At 40.1% G+C, this 21,806-nt stretch overlaps 1 protein-coding gene and 1 long non-coding RNA gene across 2 annotated transcripts in view; one reads left to right on the top strand and one right to left on the bottom strand.

Annotated features, from left to right (window-relative positions):
* The window catches only part of RASA1 (RAS p21 protein activator 1), a 57,036-nt gene extending 41,328 nt beyond the window's left edge, over window positions 1-15,708 (bottom strand). Inside the window, exon 1 of the mRNA XM_042028121.1 lies at window positions 15,260-15,708. Coding sequence (XP_041884055.1) covers window positions 15,260-15,642 — 383 coding nt within the window. The 5' untranslated portion in view covers window positions 15,643-15,708. The remainder of the gene's footprint in view (window positions 1-15,259) is intronic.
* A 225-nt stretch (window positions 15,709-15,933) lies between these two features.
* LOC121664669 lies at window positions 15,934-19,697 on the top strand. The gene is made up of 2 exons (XR_006016085.1): window positions 15,934-16,308; window positions 18,065-19,697. It is a non-coding gene; the product is annotated as an uncharacterized LOC121664669 (long non-coding RNA).
* The last annotated feature ends 2,109 nt before the right edge of the window (window positions 19,698-21,806 follow it).

Genomic DNA, 21,806 nt, shown 5'->3' with positions numbered 1-21,806 from the left:
AATCTTTCTGTCATAACCAATATAACTCCAAAGCTTTGTTTCAAAGCTATCAAATTGTTACAAGTTCAACTTCCTAGTTTACTTATTTCCAATAAACAGTATTTTTAACACAGCAGTTTTTCAGACAACCTGCTTTTCCCAAGGAACAACCCTAAGAGGCAGAGGTTCTATACATATCATCAGTTTTTATCTCCTCCCTAATTTGTTTACTTGAAATAAACAGAAACAGAGCTGACTCACCTGACTTAAAAGATTCTTGTATTTTAAGCCTACACAGGCATCAGCTCAGGCTGGGTATTTCAGAAGCACAAACAGAGAAGTGAATTGTATCAGGCTGTTCCTCAGCTGACAGAGATGCTGCTGCAGCAAAACCAATAAAGAACTGGACAGCAGTCACCAGGCCACCATCCAGCCCCAAAACCACCTTTCCTAATCCCAACGTGCACCCTTTCAATCAAAAGGGAGTGCCGATGCATGGCAAATCACAGACGGCAAAATCTGACAAAGGAACATTTTAATCTACGGCTACCATTCAAGCATTCAACCACCTTATCTCAGTTTATTTACACGGCCTTTATCAGAACACATGTTCTACTCCAAATGATCAAGTACAACTTCCTTTTTTTTTAAATGAAGAGCAGTTTTCAAAGACAGCCACTGTTCTCATTACCTTCACCAAGCCACAGCATGTTCCAGAGCTATATATTGCAATAATTCAGTAGCTCTTCCACCTAACTTTGCTTGATTAAACCTTTAGTTTTTACACTCAGAAACTGTCAGCTTCAAAACAGCCACTGTTTCAGACAATTTAAATCCTTCACCATTTCAGACCACGTACCATTAGAACATTTAGTTCTAACAGTTCACAGACATTTTGCAAGATTCACAAACATGCAATTTAGAAAATATAATGTAAATGACGTCTTGAACTAATAGATGCAAAAATATCAAATATTTCACAGCATAGTTTCAAAAAAAATTTAAAAAATTAAAAAGCTGAGCTGTTGATAAAAATCTGAACAGAAACGATTTTTTTCTACAAAATGGAAACAAAAGCTTTGAGAGCTTTTATCAGAACAAAAACTAGATCGACTAAACCAATAAACACCATTTCACCAGTAGGAGCAGTACAAGCATAGATACTGTTTAACCTGGCAAAACTGGGTGCTTGCTAATATTGCTCCCCTTTGCTTCTCTTCCTCATCCTGATCAAAACAAGTTAAACCAGTAGAAGCCCTGTTGTATCTGAACAATGTTTAAAATTTGACACTGATGCAGGCCTAGTTATATTAGCAAGATCCTGTGTCATTCTATTCCAGAGCAAAGCAGCCTCATGTACAGAAACCTGTCGTTCAAGAACAGTTCACAAAGAAGTGGATCACACCTTCCCTACCAGGAGGGTCCTTCAGGAATTGAAACAAAATCAAGACTGTTGATTTTGAAGTAACTAGGATGAAATATTCTGTGTGTCAGTGTGCACAGCACAGCTGAAACTTGAATGAGTTTGTTGCCAACACATCACAACTGAGCATTGCTTTCCTGGGACTGACTTTCATGAAGTATAGAACTCCCCAGAAACCCAAGAAACTTTCCAGATGAAGAAACCAACATTCCATTTCATGAAATCTATTTTAGACTAATAATAGGTTCACTGAGCTTTTATTTGTTCCTATTTAACACCCACTTGAGGAAAATAATATTAATTCTACTGAGAGACACACTGCATTACAATGCCAAACTTAAAGAAAGGCACAATTTCAAAATGGAGAAGGTGGGAGTCTTAATAAGAATGCAAATTACCAATAAAAAATTTACAGAGTAAGCAGAAAGGCAGGATCATATGCAGATAAAAGAACTCATTTTTCTGTAAGGGACCAGGATTTCTAATAACAACAGCACAAACTTAGGTGCTCCAATTTTCAGTCCAGAATCTTCAAACAAAAAAGGCACCCTCCTTGCTGGTGACAGCAATATATATATTGGTATATCCCACATACTAGAGATCACATTCTCTAACACTGAATAGCCTATATATATATTTTGTTCCACTCAACAGTTTTATATCAATCATGACTGAAGACATTTATTACCTGGTAACGCACTTAAGAAAAGGTTTGTTTTCTGAAATAAAAATATTAAGTTAATTTCTGAGTGCAATTAAATTCAGTGTCACTGAGCCCATATATAAAATGTTAACTTCTGATAGAAAAAAATCACTATTTTACAGCTCACTCTGCATTAGTGTAATGTACCAAATTACGCTACAGTAGTAGCCACAGAAATTCATATTAATACTAACTTCAATACAAACAACAGTAAAGCAGTCAATATTGAGCAATGATAAGAGAAAACTGCTCAAGTGGTATCCTCAGGAAACCTCTGTAGATTGCACTCATCTTTTAAAAAACAGGATACACACTTAAGTGCAAACTAGTATGAGACCATTAAAGTATGCAAAATGATTGTCAAGAAATAACTGCATTTTTCCCAGAGAGCAGAGGTTCATCAATAGATAAAAACAGATTGTTCAAGCAATATACAATCTAGGAGCACTGAAAGACATCACTGTCAGAAGTGCGTGCCTAATAACTCATCCTGCTCTCACCAGTTTTCAGCATTACACGTGGCAACTTTCTGTCATTATCTTCAAGGACTTTGATAGCAAACAGTAAAGACTGTTTTACAAAACTGCAGTACTCAATCTGATCTAAGGATATCAAGTGCTCAGTTAAGGAGTGACATTATATATTTTCTTAATATTTCTCCTAAATGGTTGGGGGTTTTTTTCCTGCCTTGAAATACACCCATAGGTCAATTTTTCTGTGAATATTGACTAATCTAACAAATACTAACGAAAGCTTTTGAGATCTCTTATGCTGTATTATCAAAGATAGATCCATCCAATAGTCAATGCTATCCAAACAAAGTACACCAGAAATGAGTAAACTACAGAGCTAGCCATACTCCCAATTTCATCACACAATAGTGTGCAGAAAAGGATAAAAACAGGCTACCAAAATTTCTGAAATTAAATAAAGTAAGCCCCAGATCCTTTGGTTCTAAGCTTCAATCAGGTATCTGAGCGAAGCCTGGTATCAGTATTTCTGCAAAAATACATCACAAGAAACCACCTCTCCCTCTGAGTTTTCTAAGTCAAGATCTACAACTTCAGTATTTTGCAATCAAAACATCTTCAAGTTTAATGTTTTCAGTCAGAAGCAACACTAACCTTAGAGATTCTTAATGAATGCAAAAAGAATTACTATTTACGGCATACTTTAAGGCTCGTGAAAGGAACTAAGGTTTGGATAGAAAAGTATCACACTAAAAACCTGCCTAGCTGTTCATACATAAGAAGTTGCCAGGTGACTGTGACTTACAAATGCCTGCACTCAAAACTCTAACTCACTACCACTTAGACGTACATCTTCCATCATTGGCGAAGACAAGGTCCCTATAATTTTTAGTCAGTCACCTCTGCTTGTTTGTCTCATCCTACCTAGGAACACTTCTGTATTTCTAACATTACCTTTGCATGTTTTTAAATGCTGACAACCCACTACTTTCACTGTGTTTTGAGCAAGCATAATTCAATGACATTCTGAATCACAGCTAGGGCTTTAACAATACAGTTGCTGCTATAACACACATTCAAAGAGAGTAAGTAGCCTTGCAAAAATATGTTACGAAATGATTCAGGTGGTTGTTTCTGTGACCACTTGTTTAACTTGCCTGCTTTAAGAAATTTGTGTAATTGTTCTTTATTTTGCTCCTAAGAGAATACCAATAAAAGGCTTCTGTGTTTCAGAAACCAGTCAAAATTGTGCATGAAAATACTCCCATCTGCCAGTATAAATCAAAAGCAGCATCTTCAAAACTCCAACCCTATCTATCAAAATTTAATTACAGTAAGAAGACAGAACAAAGACACAGCATCACAAAGAGCTCCTATATCCATACAAGTAACATAGAGGTGTGCACAAGAATGGTGCCCATACCACTGCCACACTGAGTGGCTCACAACCATAAGTCAAGTTATGAACCTCACTGCAGTCAGAGCTGTCACCTCTGGTCCGTAGGCAAACAAGAGATCCCTGTATTTTTCCATGCTCCATGAAAGATGCTGGCTACCACACCCCCAGTCACACCAGCCCCATTAAGCCCAGAAAGCCCTTTCTACTGTGAGAAGGAATGCAGTTACACTGCATCCCTTTAACCAGTTCACAGTACAGATATATGGCTTCTGGCCCCCAACATGGCCCCAACACCACAAGGCCCATGAAAGGAATAAACCACTCACAAAGAGGTAGCAGATGGTGAATTTACCATATGGAAGGAGGCAGCTGCTATTGCACCTGGAAGCATGTCACATTGTACAACCAAATCCTTCTATTTACATATTTCCTTTTTACATGTGGCAAAACCAAATATGAAGCTTTGCTGCTCCACTAAAAGACTCCGCTCTTACAGTACACTGCAATTTTTGCTTAGGAACACAGTAGGTAAGGGAGAAGAGAGTGCAAGAGGAAGTGCTGAAGGGAAGTAAAAGTGAGTTTCAGCAACTTAGTACAAATATAGATGTTGATAACATCTGTAGACCTCTCTATTTCCATCTAGAAAAAGCTATGATGCACAGGAAAAACAGTCATCAAATGCCACATGCACTTCACTCAAGGCTCTTCTCAGCCAAACCATGGTGCTTCAAGCCTGTAGTAACAGCGGAGAACTTGTGGAATCATGGTCAGACTCTGCCTTAGTGCCTTTCACACATTAGAGATTCTTGTTACCACCTCAGACTACGAGCTCTGTTTCAATTAGAGGCAAAAGAGAGCAAATACTACTTTGAAGTGCAAAAATCCTCAATCTCAAAAGACACACAAAAATCTCAAGGAGTTTCATGAAGACAAAGGAGAAAAATTACCCAACACAATATTCTGAATTATTATTTTTGTCTTCTTATTCTGTTAACCTCAACCATCCTCCTCTCAAGCCTTCCATGTGAAGATTGTCTTGGGGGGTGGATCACCGTGATGAGGATATCCCACCATGATCATCTGTGGTCATTTGATCACTGCAGTCATTTGTGCCAAGAATTGTCACTGTTTCCTCCTGGGTCCCCCACAGTTCAGGGGATATCACAAGAGGTGTAAGCTCGGCCTGGGATCCTGTGAGGCATGAGGGCAGGACTGTCCTTTCCTTAGGCAATCGAGGAGAGGAGCCACAGGGGTAACAGTGAGTGTGGTTGGCCTAGGATATTGCTACCTCATCATTTTCAGCAGTGTGACCAAAACCCGCCTGCTTGCTTCCCTGATTCCTTGCTGCAAGGGAGCCCAGACCCTATGCCAGAGTGCTGGCTGAGGCCAGGGCCATCATCACCTGGGAAGGTCCCACTCTTGTATCAGAGTGCCCCTGCTGGCCACAAGGGCGCGGTACTGCACCTTGCCTGCTTCACCGGAGCCCGCTGGCACCCTCTGCCGGCTCCAAGGCAGTCACTACAGCTCTTGCATCACCAGAGTGATCAGTGCCCCTGCCGGTTGTGGTCGTAACTACACCACAAGGGAAAAGTGCTTAACGGGCGAGAAAACTTCAGGGGTTTTTTTTGTTTGCTTGTTCTGAGACATATATATATATATATATGTATATATAACTCATATATATACTTCCTAGTAATGTTATTCCTTTTCCCATATTTTGGCCTGGAAGCCTCGTAATTTTTGAAGTCACAATAATTTGGAAGGAAGGGTTGTTTTTCCATTGCAGGAGGTTTCCACCCTGATTATTTTTCTGGCAGATATTCTCCTCAGCAGATTTTAAACCAAGACAAGATTCAATGCTCCTATTCACTGCTGAGTTTCATTTCAGTGTTAATAGTTTCTCCCAGTCTAAACAGCACTCTTGGTTTTACTACTTTTATCCAGATTCTGCCTTTTATGATGACTTCATTCCCCATCTCTGTCCTATCTGTAGGCTCTGATACTGCCTTTATGCACATAATTTGTAGCAATTAAACTAAATTAAATTTCAGTTAGATTTTACTACATTCATCTCCTTCCATCTTATTAGTCATTATTCAGTAGTTACCAACTTTTCACCAAGTCTTTGTGGTTCTCCACATCACAAAACTTTGCTATCAGAAAAAGATCTCCAAATATACTACAATGGATGCACCTTTAAAATCAGCAGTTGAAACTAACTTCTAGCCAAGTAAGTGTTCTTTGTGTCATGTGCATGACATTGAGTGTTACATACTGTTCTAAGAACATGAGGGAGAGATTTTCATCCCTTTTGCTTTCCTAGGCATTTTTCTAAGAGGCACTCAAGCATACCCATGTATGCCTAACAAAGACTCATTCTGCTTTTCTCATTTTTTTGTTCCAAAAATCCCTCAAAAATAGCACAGGGAAGACTGACTGAACTGTCCTGCACTACAAGACTGAGAACCACCAACTAACATGGAAAGTCACTACCACAAGCACTCTTTGGCACACTATCTGTGTCTAACTGTGGGACTTGCACACCTCCACAAGAAAGCCATTAAAACTCTCTCAGCAGTTTATGTCAGCTCTGAGCTAGAACTAAATAGATCAACTGAAAACCTCAGTATGTCTTAACAAAGAGACTATGAAAACATGAAATAGCAAAATAAGCATATAGTAAAAAGAATAACACAAATAATTTCCAAAAGGACAGAAAGGCTCTAAAAGTTTCAACAGCTGTAGCAAACAATGCCATAATTTTCAAAGAGACACAGGTGTGACAAGAGCATAATATCCAACACTGAAAAGAAGGCTGCCTATCTCATTTTCCCAAAAACCACCAATAAGCAAGAGAAATACAGCTAAACTTGATGAAAAATAGCTCTTGAAACAGCTGGCATTTTTCTTACTAAAGAGTCAGATTAGGCAATGAATTCTGGAACTCATTAAAGGCCTTAGCAAGAAACTTTCCATTTTTACACGCTAGGTATCTGTGCCCTCAGGTGAAAAATACACCTTTTTCTGTTAGAACTGAGTTATTACGTCTGAAACAAAGTTAATAAGGCTACATAAATGAGCAGATACTCTTGACAATAACTAAGGAATTTCTAAGATGTTGCTCAGTTTGTCCACCATAGGAATAAAGACATTTCTCTAGCATCCTTTTTTGTTCTAAGGAACAGAAGTAACAAAAATATCCACAGATGCTTAGAAAGCATAAAAATCTACGCAAGAAAAAAACTGAGGAAAAAATGTGCTTTGAATAAGACAATGCAAGCAATTCCTTAGTGTTTGGTATTATGTAAATATCCAACCTTGAATCTGGTAACATCTCAAATGCTAACTCTATTAACATATGGCAATATTGAGAAGAAACTGACTTAATGATTACTCTTATATTTTATAAATAGAAAATATAATACAATTTATCTATAAAATAACCATACAAAGCCTCATGGGCCATAAACAGAATTTCCTTTATATGGCTAAATATTTACATAGAGATATATAATTTTACAGAAAGCAAGAAGTTAACTCAGTAACAATAAAAAAGAAGATGAAAATTTCAGAGAAACACCTTAACACAAATCTACACATAATTACCATATGATTCCTGAAGTCGACTATCAAAAGTTGGCTAAACCTAGATGGTGATCATCCCACTCCACCCAGCTGTGAGGCTGCAGCTGGAGTACTGTGTCCAGTTCTGCTCCACACAATTCAAGAAAGATGTGAACAGACTGGAGAGGATCCAAAGGAGGGACACTAAGACGAAGAAAAGGCTGAAGAACCTGTCTCATGAGGAATGAATGAGCTAGGCCTCTCCTCTCTGAAGAAAAGGCTATGGGGCATCTCATCACCATGTTCCAGTAGTTAAAAATCATTCACTGAAACAACCTCCCTCAGTAGGAAGAAAAAACCTCACTGGAGGTTTTCAAGATGTGACTGGACAGGTTGCAAGATAATCTCAGTTATACCCCCTTTGCCCCAAAAGGCTGGGACATAAGAACTTTGAGCGTCTGTCCCAATCTGGGCTGTTTTATGGTTCTATGATTCTATATATTCCAACCCTCATGAAAACTTTATATTCACAAAAAACTGCAAACTTGAGGATGAACAACTAATGCTATTTCAGTTTAGCAAAAAACAGAACACCAACCAAAAAAAATTGATATGGTGTGAAGTTGGCCTGAAAAGTAGCTGAAAATACTGAAATTTTAACATGAAAATTACTTTTCTGGGTCTGATATTCGTAAGAATCAGACTGCTAACTTTCCGTAACACACTGTGTACATCAAGTGTCCTGGAAAACGCAATACTCCATTCCCAAAATATGACTGGAGCTTTGAAATTTATCTAGCAACACGGGATACATTAATTAATACATGTAATTATAATAAAAACATACCCTAGATGGAAAAGCTAGGTATTTGCAGCAAATAATTAAATATTTAAAAGTCACTGTTAGCTACTTTAGAAAAACCTTTTAAAGGCAAACTCCTGAGCTTTCACCAGAGAAATTAAGTTATGTATCTACATAGAAAGTAATTAAATATTCTTTTTGCCAACCTAAAAATTCCTTGTGCTTTCATTACAAATCTTCCCTTTAGCTACTGTCATGACTTTATTCCCAACTAATTACAGTAACAGTTTTCAGCAAATTGGTCCTGTAATGTGGATCCTCACCTATAAATAGTATCTCTATACATATAGATAAAATCACTTGAGTTGAGGTGACCACTGGGGATCATCTAGTTCAACCTTGCCCCCCTCCTGCCCCCAGCTCAGATAGGATCAGCTACATCTGGTTGCTCAGGGCTGTGTTCCATTGGGTCAGGAATATCTTCAATGATGGAGACTTCATGACTATTCCGAGCAATCATTGTCACTGTTTGATCACCTTCACCATAAAAAAACCCGAACAAAACAACAAATAAACAAAAACATTATACATACATAAATACATGTTGTATTTAAATGGCAATTCAAGTTTTCCCATTTGTCTCCATTGCCTCTTGCCCTGTCACCTCACACCACTGAGGTCAGTCTACTATTTTCATCTCAACCCTTCCCATAAGATCTTTATACTCATGTTTAAGACCCACTCAAGCTTCCTCTTCTCCAGGATCAACAGTACCAGCTTCCTCTGCCTCTCTTTATGTGACAGATGATCCAGTCCCTTCATCACCTTGATGGCCTTGCACAGACCTCCCTCAAGTAACTCCATGTCTGTCTTGAACTGGCAAGGCCAGCACTGAATACCCTAGATGAGTCTCACCAGTGCTGAGCAGAGTGGAACGATCATCCCCCTCAAGCTGCTGGCAACACTCCTCCCAATGACGCCCAAGATACTGTCAGCCCTCTTCACCACACAGGCACGCTTCTGGCTTTGTTCACATCCTCACGCCCGCATCCTTCTCTGCAGAGCTACTTTCCACCTGTTTAGCCCCACCACATCCTTGGGGTTACTACTCCACAGTGCCAGAGCTTTGTATTTCCTTTTTTTAACTTTTTTTAACTACACAAGATCTCCTGCAGCCCAATTCTCCAGCCTGTCCACATCACTTTGGATGTTAGCACAGCTACCTGGTGTTTTCAGCTACTCCTCTCCCAGTTTTGCATTATCTGTGAACTTGCTAAGGGTGCATGCACCCTGCCCAAGCATCCAGGTCACAGTACTGGCCCCTGGTGGTACCCTAGGGAATACCACCAGTGACTTGCCTCTATCTGGACTCCGAGCTGCTGATTATGCTCTGTTACCAGTCACTCAACCAGTTTTCAATGTACATCACGCCCCTTTACCTAACCTGTACACTGTCAGTTTGTCTGTAAGGAGACTATGGGAGACAGGGTCCAAAGCCTTACTAAAGTTACAGTAAACTCTCTCCCTTTCTCCCCAAGTCAATGACTGTATCACAGAAGGCTCTTAGGTTGGTCAAGCACAATTCTCCCCTTATAAATCCATGCTGAATACTCCTCACCACCTTCAGCACTGAACATGATTTAAAGATAGACCCATTTAATAACAGAAACTTTTTTCTGCTCTATTACTATCCAGAGTGATAGACAAGGTATTTTACACAAAAAACTACTGAAGACTACCTTCAGTCTTTAAATAGCATATAAAAGTCTAAAAAGAGGGTCAAGTATATAAACTCTGTCAAGCACTGGTAACATTTTACTGGTACTGACCATACTCTGGAGGGGCACTGAGGAATCAACCCTGCAATACTTCTGTGCAGCACAAATACTTAGTTTAAACAAGATGCCTTCTCCTCCCTTCTACTGTGCCTACCAGCAAGACATATAACAAGATGCTTGTTTTGTTTGGGAGAAAGATATGAAAGAAACTGAAAACTGCTACAGGAGTCTTAAGAATTTATGCCTGAATCAAAATATGGAGTGCTATACTTAGGAGACCTAAGCCCTAACTAGAAAATTTGTGTTCCTCTTCCCTCCACAAGCACTAAACACTTAGATAAAAAAAGGGTGAAAAAATACAGCATGATATTACACTTCTTAATGGGGTAGGCTAGTAGATGAACTGCCAAAGTCACACACTGATATTCTGGGAGTCAATCTATGACACAAAATAAAAACTAAATAAAGAGCAGATCAAGAGACTCTAGTTGCTGTTTAAACAAAATGACATTATCTGATGTTAACTAGAAATACTGACTTAATTACTGAAAAGTCCTCCTCAAACTTCTAGCTTCAAATGCTGTCCCACTTCTGGTTTTATTTTTCTGAAGTTTTCATTTACCTATGTAACTAACACACTCAGTTTACTTACTGCTTCACTTCCTGTAGCAGGTAGGTATGATGTTGTTCTGCTGTGCTTAACCACTCATTTAATACAGTACTTCTAACACCACACATCCAGCCAGAAGTGGCCTGGAGTACATTACCCACCAACTTAGAAAAATAAGGTGTTCTCTTCCACACACAACAGGAACTGATGAACATATTCATTATCTAAAAAAGAAAATATTAAATGCTAACTACATTAACTGCCATACACTAAACCTCATACACTAAAATCTATTAACATCACATTTCATTTTTTTTTAAACAGTACCTAACTGAACACACCAACATTATTTCCTCCCAGTTTCCAGTGCAATAGATTCATTCATTAGTCTGGAAAAGGGTCTTCTGCCATTATTCAGAAAAAAATTCCTTTTCCTGAGTTGCTGTAACAAATACCGCAGAACTCGCAGCTTGCCACCTTCCCATGAAGATACCAGAACTTCCACTCTATGATCAGGTAGAAAAATGTTCTACTTTAACACAATCCATTCTTACCTAATATTCCTCTACCTGTCTTTATCTTCAGTGCTTTTTCTTGTTATTATGTTGCCTCAACAAGCATCAAGAGTGACTGTAAGAATATAGCTGCTTTGGGCAAGATTTGTTTTAGCCAGACAGTATTTTGATGCCCTACTTCATTTTGTGTGGTTCATCATTTTCAGATTTCAACTGATTACCACTGCTCAAAAAACACCACACGAAAATGCCAGTTTTGCTGCAATACTGGAACTGCTCCGGCCACATTAATGCAACACTAGGATATAAAATAATTTTGTCAACTAAGATTTTAAATCAAATACATAACTGAATCAGCATTCATTCATTAAATCCAAGGGCATTTCCTTACACTATTTGAGCCTCTGTCACTCAGCTCTACAAATGGGACAGAAAGCAAGGGGGAAAATGACCTAAACAAACACAGAGTTGCCCACTTTATTCCCTAGTACCCTGTGCCTCCCACCTAGCACTAAGCTGCAACATAAACACACCACCGCTGTGCTCCAGAAGAATGAAACCCTCCCCACAAACTGAATAGACAAGCCTCAAGTTAGTTTCACTCCAGATCAAAGATTTTAAAAATCAACCCTACTGGGGGATTTTGAGTTTGTGAATAAAGAGAAGGTGTTACATGCTAATATCCTCCCACTGCTTGAATATTAAAGAATACGCACTAAGAGCAGACATATTCCCCAAACCTCCTTGAACAAACTATATTTACAACACCCTGATGGGAAATGCAGAACCTACATCTGCTTAATTTCCCATCTCTTCATATTAGTTACTGTGAAAGCCAGAATGTCAGCTCTACAGTATTTAAAAGCATACTCATGTTTTAAAAAGCAATTGTAACATCTTTACAGCCTAAAACTTGGAAGACCACGCAGTCATATTTTGCACGGTTTGTGTTTTGTTTGCTCTGGGTTTGTCTTTTTAACTCTTAAAACAAGCTCAGAGAAGAAGTGATAAAGTTGTGTCTAAGTTTATGCAGAATGTTTTATTTTATACTTAGAAGTCTAATCTAAGATTGGAGCTTGAACCTGGACAAACCAGCAGCAACATTTACCAGATACTTCTCTCTGGAGAGAGGGTAACCACTCAGGAAATCCTACAATGCAATGCATGTCCATGGGAAGGCAAACAAACCTAGTGAATTGTTACTATTATAAAAGAAATAACACATGTGAATTCTTATAGAGGAGAACAGTAATTTTGTATTATGGCAAGGCCAGGAGTGAAGAATACTCTCAAATCTCACATGTACACATCAGATATTGTAAGCAATTAAGACTGACAAAGCCATGTGACAGAATTGTGGAATTATCGATCAAGCCACCAGGCATTCCTCCTATAAAAACTGAATGAACAAGGAGAAAGTGGGACAGGGTGGAGCTGGCAATCATATTTAAACAAATGGAACAGCAATCCTGTAATCACATCCAACTGGAGAAATTTAATACAAGTTTAAACTGAAACATCCATTACTCTTCTCAAAGACTCATATTGGAGCTTCCCGTATATATGATGACAGATTAATACTGATCTCTGGTTTTAGTAATAAATCAATAGTTCAACCCTAGAGAAGCAGATGGTATAACTACAAAGAAAGAGCATTTCCAAAATAAAACAGCAGTACTGAAAAGACAGGATTTACTACTGACATATGCCGATTTTATGACTTAAATGAGAATGATAAAAACTGATGCTGCATAGCAAAAATAAGAGATTAAAGACCGGGAAAAAAGCTTCTAAATCATCAGCCAACTTAAATATTTTATGGAGAAGTCCCACACCAAGGATAAAAATTAAAAAGAAAAGGCTTAAGTATTTGGAAGTACAAACCTCTGAATCAATTTCTAAATGTATTTTACTTCTTGTCTGCTCCAGTATTACATTCTTCAACAGAACATTTAACTACAAAACTATGCCCTGGTCCTGTATAAGGTAAGTAGCATTCTCTGCCAAAACAACATCAGGGCTGAAGTCTTCCCCTAGCCTGTACTCCTTGCCAGAAACCTAACATCCTTTTCTAAAAGTTAACCATGCTGCTTGCACATGGTTACAGTATTGCACCAGACAATGTTTTGACTGCAAAATCCACTCAGAATTGTAGATGTGGTAACAATTAATTTAGTTTTAAAAACTGATTATTCATAAATAATTGCCCTGCTTTCCAAAAATACTGCAAATAAGCTTGATTTTTGGCTTTTTCCTCAGTTCTCTGAGGAACTTAGGTCTGACAGGAGCACTCTGAACTTTTCAGAGAGAAAAACGAGAAAAGCAAAATCCTGTACCTCCTGTGCGTGGCACGCAATCCTGAAGAAGTAACTTTGCTTTTTATGCGCTTCTGTTTCCCAGACTTCTTTCAAAACTGCCTAATCCTATTTCCAACTCACTAGGAACTTCTACAAGTTTAAGACTATTCAAACACTGTCTTCAGAACACAAGGCCTCAATGTTTACAAACTTTCACACAAAGTCTAGAAACCAAAAGATTAAAGGACTGCTAGGAAGCCTGTCAAGGTTAGAGAGACTAATTTAAAAAGAAATCCCATAATGTTACAATTTTATGTCCCACTTAAAATGACAATGGCTCCTGAAATCCTGAAAGTATGTAATGCAGATCTTAACTCTGCCAGTCAAATTATGACAGAATATAAGGAAAGAACTCAAAATTCACGTAAATTTTTAGGTTAACTTTCTGACCTATCCATATATCTCTCTTTAAATACAACTGTACGTTGCCCCCTAAATTATCCACTATACTTACCAGAACTTCAGGAACAACATATTTATATAAATTATACTAATGAAAAAATTTAGGGCTCTGAAACAATTTCATTTTGGAGAGAATATGAGAAGGATATGGAAGAAAAGGTTTATTTTTTGTTCTAATACACATCTTGGAAGTGCTTTGCATAAACCTGCAGATTTTCTACAATAAAATCCAAAGGTTGTGTTTACAGTACTTACTAATTACATGGACTCTATATAACATTATCTGATCTTATATTTCACACAACATAAACATAGAAATTAGTCTGCCTCTAGTGCAAGATTATTTCTATTACCAGCACTGCAAGAATGCAAATTAACCTAATATATGGACAAGCACCATAAAACCTAACTATAAGTTTACAATTTATTCCAAATGTCTCCTCTATCCAAGCATAATCTAAATGAAAACAACTTTAAATTGGCTGAGCAGCAAGGCAGTTAAAACATTTATAAAAATATCCCTCTGTAAAAGCTTTTAAAATTTGAATTATTTTAATTCATTTTACTTCTATGGTTCAAGACTGTCTGAATTTTTAAAAAGATCAAACATGTGGGCATTACTTTGGCTATGTTTCTATAAAAAATGGAAGAAATAAGTTACCTTTTTTTTTTTCCCCAGCAGAAAGCAATGCAATACAAAATGATGATGTGGTATAGGAAGTATTTTATGGTACAGATAGGATTTTTTTATCTATTTAGAGAAACAAAGTTTATGGCTCTACTGAGAAGTCGCTATCAGTCACTGGAAAAGTCTCCCCAACAGGTAGTTTACACCACAGCCGGAACAGCTCACTCTTCCTGGCAGCCTGCAGTATTGCTATGAAAACTTGCAAAAAACTAACTTAAGCGCCTTTTTCCCATGAGCTGATCCCACTCAGTACCAGAGGATCAGCTGCCGGTGAAGGGGAAGGAGCCCGACCTCCTTTCTGCCGCCGCGCACCCTCCCGGGTTGCGGTGGGCTGCCCTCCGCAGACCCCGGGCAGTGTCCCGGTGAAGCAGCCTTCCTGCTGGAACGGAACCGGAGGGACGGAAGGCGGTGGGGGGGGGGGGGGGGGGGGAAACGGGGGGGGGGCGACGCAGAACTTCTGCGAGACTTCCAGCCGAGTTTGACACACACTTTCCCCGCCTAGAGGTGGGGGCCCAGCGGCGCGGCACCCACTCCCCACAAGGACTGGGGCGGGGGCGGTGGGTACTCACTGGTTGGTGGGGGGCGCGTTGAGTGGAATGGCCACTTCCTCTTCCTCGTACTCCGGCCCGTCCAGAGAGTCCCCCTCGTCCACTGTCCCCAGCCCCCCGGCCAACGGGGGCGGGGGCGGCGGCAGCGGGGGGAAACCGGAATCGGCAGCCCCAGCCGCCGCCGGAGGGGCGGGCCCCGCGCCCAGTTCCAACAGCCCCAGAACCGAGCACAAAGCCGGCCCCCCTGGGGGACCGCCGCCGACCATGAAGGGGCCTTGCGGCCCCGGCGCCCTACCCCGGCACACGGCAGGGCAGTGCCCCAGCTCCCCGGCGGCGGCGGCTCCCGCCGTCCCAGCCCCAGTACCCGGGCCGCCCTCCTCACTCGCGGCCTCGGCCGCCATCATGTTGAGCCTCGCCCCCCTCCGCCGGCCGCCTCACGGCGGGGAGGAGGTGACAAAGGGACTCCGGCCCCCCGCCCCCACCCCGCCCCGCCCCGGCAGGCAAGCGGAGCCGGGACGCGGCCGAAACTTCCCGGCGGAAAAGGGCCGGGAACAATGCCCGGCTGGGCGGGGGCTAGCCCACTCCGCAAGGCCCCGTTCGGCTGCCTCGGCCTGCGGCCGCCCCAGGGAAGCGCCGCCCGCCCGCCCGGGGAACTCGGCGCCTGCGCGGCGCCTCTGCGCGTGCGCGGGCGGCGGGGCCCCGGCCGGGCTGTGCGGGCCGGTGGGTGTGGGGGCGTGAGGCCGTGCGGGCCAGGGAAGCAAAGAGCCTGTTCCGCGGCCGAGGATCTGCGAACGCGCGGGACTGGGGAAGGATTCACCATTTCAACTCAACATGAGCACTGCAACCCTCTGTAACCCGTATGACCCAGCGCCAGATCCGGACGCCTCTTGAACACCTCCAGGGATGATGACTCCACTGTCTCCCTGGGCAACCTGTTCCAATGCCTGACCACCCTAACAGTGAAGAAACGTGATGATCCTTTTAGGTGCCTTCCAGCTCAGCTTATTCTGTGTAATCTGAATCTCCCCCGTCTCAGTTGGAGGCCATCTTCCCTGGTCCTGCCACTGCAGGTACAGTAGAAGAGACCAGTCCCCACCTCACTACATCCTCCCTTCAGGTACTGATAGAACAAGTGGATATGGTTTTGTCAATGGAGGATTAGACAGGATATTAGGAAAAAAGTTTTCACTGAAAGGGTGGTCAAGCACTGGAACAGGCTCCCAGGGCAGCGGTGGACTCGCCATCCCTGGAAGTGTTCAAAAACTGTATGGATGTGGTACTTGAGTATTACGGTATCCCGCAGCTGTAGAGAGGAGAGGAGAGATCCAACAGGCAGGAATTGTGCAGCAATCTTGATTTATTTAATTATTTTACGAACTCTTTTATATAAAAAAAAGACTTTTTTTCATAGTCTAATTGGTCAAAGGATCAGCCACCTATTTGGGTGATTGGCTAAAATCCTAAAACATCCATTGTAAAATATTTTTCTACTGTACCATAAACAAATCTCTGCATGGTCGCAGGTGTTCATATTTTACAGAACTCTGCTAATAGCTTCCGTGAGAGAGAAAAGTATCTCACGGGACTGGAAAGAAGCAAGAAAAATTCTTGCTAGCAGCAATATTGTATCCACACTTGGGGACTTGGTTTAGTGGTGGACCTGTCTGTTGGGTTAATGGTTGGACTCGATGATCTTGGTGGTATTTTCCAACCTTAAGGATTCTGATTGTAACAATAAATTTCAAAAATGCATCTTGGTGGTGCTGTTTACCTTGTAAGAGCTGTGACTCCATTGCTACTTTACTCTGTACTTATCTGAAACTGTTTTTTTTTCATGTTACTCAAGCCTGCAAGCTCTCAAACCCCCTGCCCCAAATTTATACCTACCTATATCGTCAACCATTTTCCTCTCTTAAGTGGATGCATCAGCTTCGCTTCACAGCTAAGTACTTCTGGAGTCAAGAAGACAGCATGTGATTGCCATTACCAGGCAATACAATATGTAGATATCTTTAGATTTTATTTTTTTCCCCCAGTCTTAAAAGAGCTGAGAAGTAGAAGCACGTTGACACTTGCATGTCTCTCTACAGGTCTCAGAAGGCATCTAAACATTCAGGTTTTCAAAGCTTTGCATTACCCAAAAGTCGTAAGTGAATTTTTCCTGAGGCCACTAAAACAAACTACTGCTCTCACTTTCACAGCTCTGAAGCTCTTTTTATCTGCTGAAATTAAGTTTCATATCTTTCCTTTTAAGGGCAAGCTCTGCTTCCAAGTTACACTACTAAGGTATGTGGAATTATGCTGGGTTTGTGCCCAGGGTCAGTGAAAAGAGAAGCTGGCTCTAGCCCTCAGTTTATACCATTGTAATACATCCATTCATTGCTGGTTTTCTGCTTTAAGGAATTGTAATTTCAAGGAATGTCATAGGCTGCTCTCTCTCTAGGTTTCCCTTTACTGCTGCTTGCTTTCCCTCACAGATTTCTAAACAAAATAATTTTTACACAGCCTTGTCACTGTAGTAGTAGCAATAAGCCTAAATATAGAAATGCAGTGTAAATGTTTATAAGATTCTCTTTATGAGCTAAGCTTTTCTAAGTGCCTTCCAGGGCAGCAGCATGTGTATGGAGGCATGGGGACTAGAAGGACAGCTGTGCTAAGAATTTCACTCAGGAGGAGGTAATGTGTCTACAACACTCCTTCAGGAGGTTTATTTTGGTGAGAACAGTTTTAAATTCAAAAAGGATTCTGCAGGGAAAGAGCTCCGAGTAGTATCAGCTGAGCTGTTACCTGTCTGCACCTGAAACACCTTTTCTGTTCACTTTCCAGGCAAAGTTGTCATCCCGAGTTACTTGGTGCTGCAAGTTATATACATCACCTTGTGACACTTCTTAAGCCTTAGAAGTCGACTCCCTCTTTAGAATCATGAAATATCTCGGATTGGAAGTGATCTGTAAGGATCGTTGAGTCCAACTCCAAGCTTCCCTCAGGACTACTCAAAACTACAGCTACAAGCCTTCATGGGACTTTTTTTAAATGGATGTATTTGGATGAAGGGGCAAGTGTAATGATATTTTTCTTGATACTTCTTGAGCTGCTGCAAATTCGTCTTTTTCTGAAATCCCTGGTATAAATGACAATAGGATAGTCAGTCCTTCATCCCTGTTGTGTGAATGGTGTCAGGTTGGATTCCCTGAAAAGTGCATTTGCATGTTCCCTAGTTTGAGCTAGTGTAATAATACATATTGTGAGAACGGTGACAGGGGGAGACGTTCCAGGCAGATGTGTACCTGACTAGGAGCTCAGGTATTCAGGCTGGGTTTGTCACTGGTTTGCATGGCATTGGGCAAGTAATTTGAGCAAGGTTATTCCTTCTCCATCAGTAAAATAAGAAGCTACTTCACAGATGTGTCAGAGAATCAATTAGGGGTTTTTACAACATTTGAAAGCTGCTAAACATTAATGCTTATTAGGGTGAAAAGCCACATAAAATGTGACACAGTTTTTCAGTTATTAAAAGAGAAGGTATTGCTTGGACAGGAGATACAAATACCACCAAACCTTCCCTTTCACTCCTTATTTCCTGCTTCTCTCTTCTACCTGAGCTTTTCCAAAGTGTTATCCTATTTCAGAAATTAATAGCAGCAGAGGAATTTTCAGTCTTTCTGCCATAGGACAGAGTGATAAGAAAGCAGCTGTCCTGTAATGAAGAACCTGGAATGCTCCAGCTATTCCAGTTCTTCCTCTTGTACTCTTACACATATAAAATAAACAGTTACAGAGAGTGCTGTTTCCTCCTACCTCCATAGCTGTCATGCTACATGTATTGCTGAAGAGGTGGAAAGGTGGGCAGAATTTGGATAAGAACTTGAATATTGATATTTTTATTTCCTGTGACTTAAATTCTCTACTTTCATCATGTTTATATTTTGTTTTTATTGAATACAGCTGATTCTGTTCAGAGACTGATCATCATAAGGCAGTCATTAAACAGCCATCATCACTGCTTTCATATTTAATTTTGGGTCTATGTTGTCCGTTTTTCCATACTCATGGTACAAAATAGAAGCTTTTGTTTGTATTGACCATTTTGTTTGTATTGAATCACTGGACAGAGATTAGATCAGCAATGGTAAGCAGCTTTTTAAATATTTCCCTTCATTTTATGAGTTCAACTGTTTTCAAGTGGTATTTTTGGTTAATGAATTTTTTATTATTATTGATTCTTGAGAAAATTTTTGTTACATGAGAAATTATCACTCTCAAACTCCAAACTCTTCCATGACCTTTTGTCCCTACTGATTTCGCTCCTGCATGGTTTGATATCTTTTCAAACAAATGTTTAAGCTGGAGATGAGTTAAGCACAAATAAAAGACTATACTTAAAGAAATTTTATTTTATCTTGAGAGTCAGTATGTTTATGAATTTGAAATTCATTAAAAAATTACTGCTGGATCAGTACCTTTATTTTTGTCTTTTAAGCAGTTGGAAAAGTATATGGTCTTGCACAGCCCTGGGTTGGTACTAACTTAGAGTTGTTAGGGTTGTGTTTTAATTTACAAACCAACCAAATTCAAGATCTAATCTAGAGACTGGATGAAACTGGTCAGTAAAGTGGAACCCAAACTGCAAGTCATGGATCTGGCATTCAAGAGGCAGATACTGTTAGTTGCCAGCCACAATCTTTAAGTATGTTGGAGATTAAAAGAAAGAAAAACAAGAAAGATATAAATTTCAGTCACAGAGGTGGCGGCATATTATCTTAGCACACAAGAGGCAAGTAGAAGTACACTGAGAATATTTATTTTATTTATTTTGAGACACTGTGATTCTTTTCATATGTGATTTTCACAGATGTCTTTGTCCTTATCAGTGTCCTCTCTGACAAATTTGCTGTCTTTTTTAGTATATAATAGTTAATTAAGCAGCATTTTTCCTCTTCTATGAGAGTTCAAGTTTATGTGCTGGTGCTGGTTTCAGCTGAGGTAGAGTTAATTTTCTTCATGGTGGCTGATATGAGGCTGTGTTTTGGATTTGTGCTGAACACAGGGTTAATAATATAGAGATGTTTTTGTTATTGCTGATCAGGACTTGCACACAGCCAAGGCCTTTTCTGCTTTTCATGCACTTGCCATGCTGGCAAGGGTGTTTGGGGTACATGGGGGACTGGGAGGAGACACAGCCAGGACACCAACTGACAAAAGGGATATTCCAGACTGTGTGACATCATGCTCACTATATAAAGTAGAGGTAAGAAAGAGGAAGAAGGAGAACATTTGGAGTGATGGCGTATTTTTTCCCAAGTCACTATTAGATGTGATGGGGCCCTCTCTCCTGGAGATGGCTGAACAACTGCCTTCCCTTGGGAAGCAGTGGATTAATTCCTTGTTTTGCTTGTGTGCATGGTTTTTGCTTTCCTTGTTGAACTGTCTATATCTCAGCCCATGAGTTTTCTGGCTTTTACCCTTCCGATTCTCTTCCCAGTCCTACTGGTGAGGCAGTGAGCGAGCAGCTGCCTGGAGCTTGGCTGCTGGCTGGGTTTTCAAACCGCGACACCCTGTCAACCCAAAACCCCTTTAACTTCAGTAGCATACAAAAAAAGTGCTATGTGATTGCTCTGTCAGTCTTTCTTAATGGCTGTGATCCTTTTATTAAAATTCTATGTTATTGTCTGTTAAATGCAAGAGAAACTGTACTATTGATACTTACCTATGTTTATAATTTAGGCCTTCATAAAAAGCACGTTTGGATTCTCCCCTGAGCCTGTATATACTGTCTCCATGTACAGATGCACTGAACAATTATGTTACTTTTTAAGCAACACTAAAATGATCCTCATTTTTGGAAGCTGATTCGTTAGTTATTGAGTTTTTTCCATAAGAAGAAATGAAAAACTGAGTTGCAAAGGACAACTTCCTGTTTTTCAGTTTTAAATGTGAAAATATTTGCATGTAGTAATTTCCCTGCTTAGTTAATTACATCTAACTTCCATAAGGGTTCTCAGTAATGATAGAGCTTAGGTTTCTGAAGCATATCTCTGGCTGTTGATGGACAAAAGTTACATGTTGACAAACATCTTTGTATTTTTGCAGCTGCTTAGGTATCCTTTGGATGTTTATATAGGTGCTCAGGAAAGGAAAAAGGCATGATAAGAATGAACAAACAGGAAAATATAACTACACTCTTAATACCTACAGAACTTCCTCTGAGACTGGTGATGTAACCTGCGTAGGATAAACACAGCTGTTGCGTAGAGGACTATCTTCCATTTCAAATTGGGGTAATTTTTGGTGCTGTTTACTCTGCAATTTTTAAATAGTTAGTAACACCATTGAGGAATACATAATTCTCACTCATTTCAATAAAATAATTTCTCAGTTTGTGGTTATTAGTTCCAATGGCTTAAAATAAAACATCTACTTATATCTTCTATTTAAATAAAGAATATTTCTGTCAGACATAGCTATATGTATAACCTATAAAAATCAACAAAAATCTTTAATGCATATATTACTCAGGAGGCTCATATTCTGCATTGATGGTAGAAATTGATGTCCTGCTTAATAGAAC

Source organism: Corvus kubaryi, unplaced genomic scaffold (assembly GCF_017639235.1).
Source record: "Corvus kubaryi isolate FWS band 111438036 unplaced genomic scaffold, C.kubaryi_AGA036_p1.0 37302, whole genome shotgun sequence".
Lineage (NCBI taxonomy): Eukaryota > Metazoa > Chordata > Aves > Passeriformes > Corvidae > Corvus > Corvus kubaryi.
The sequence above is the reverse complement of the archived record's forward strand: the minus strand, read 5'-3'. Positions and strand labels throughout refer to the sequence as shown.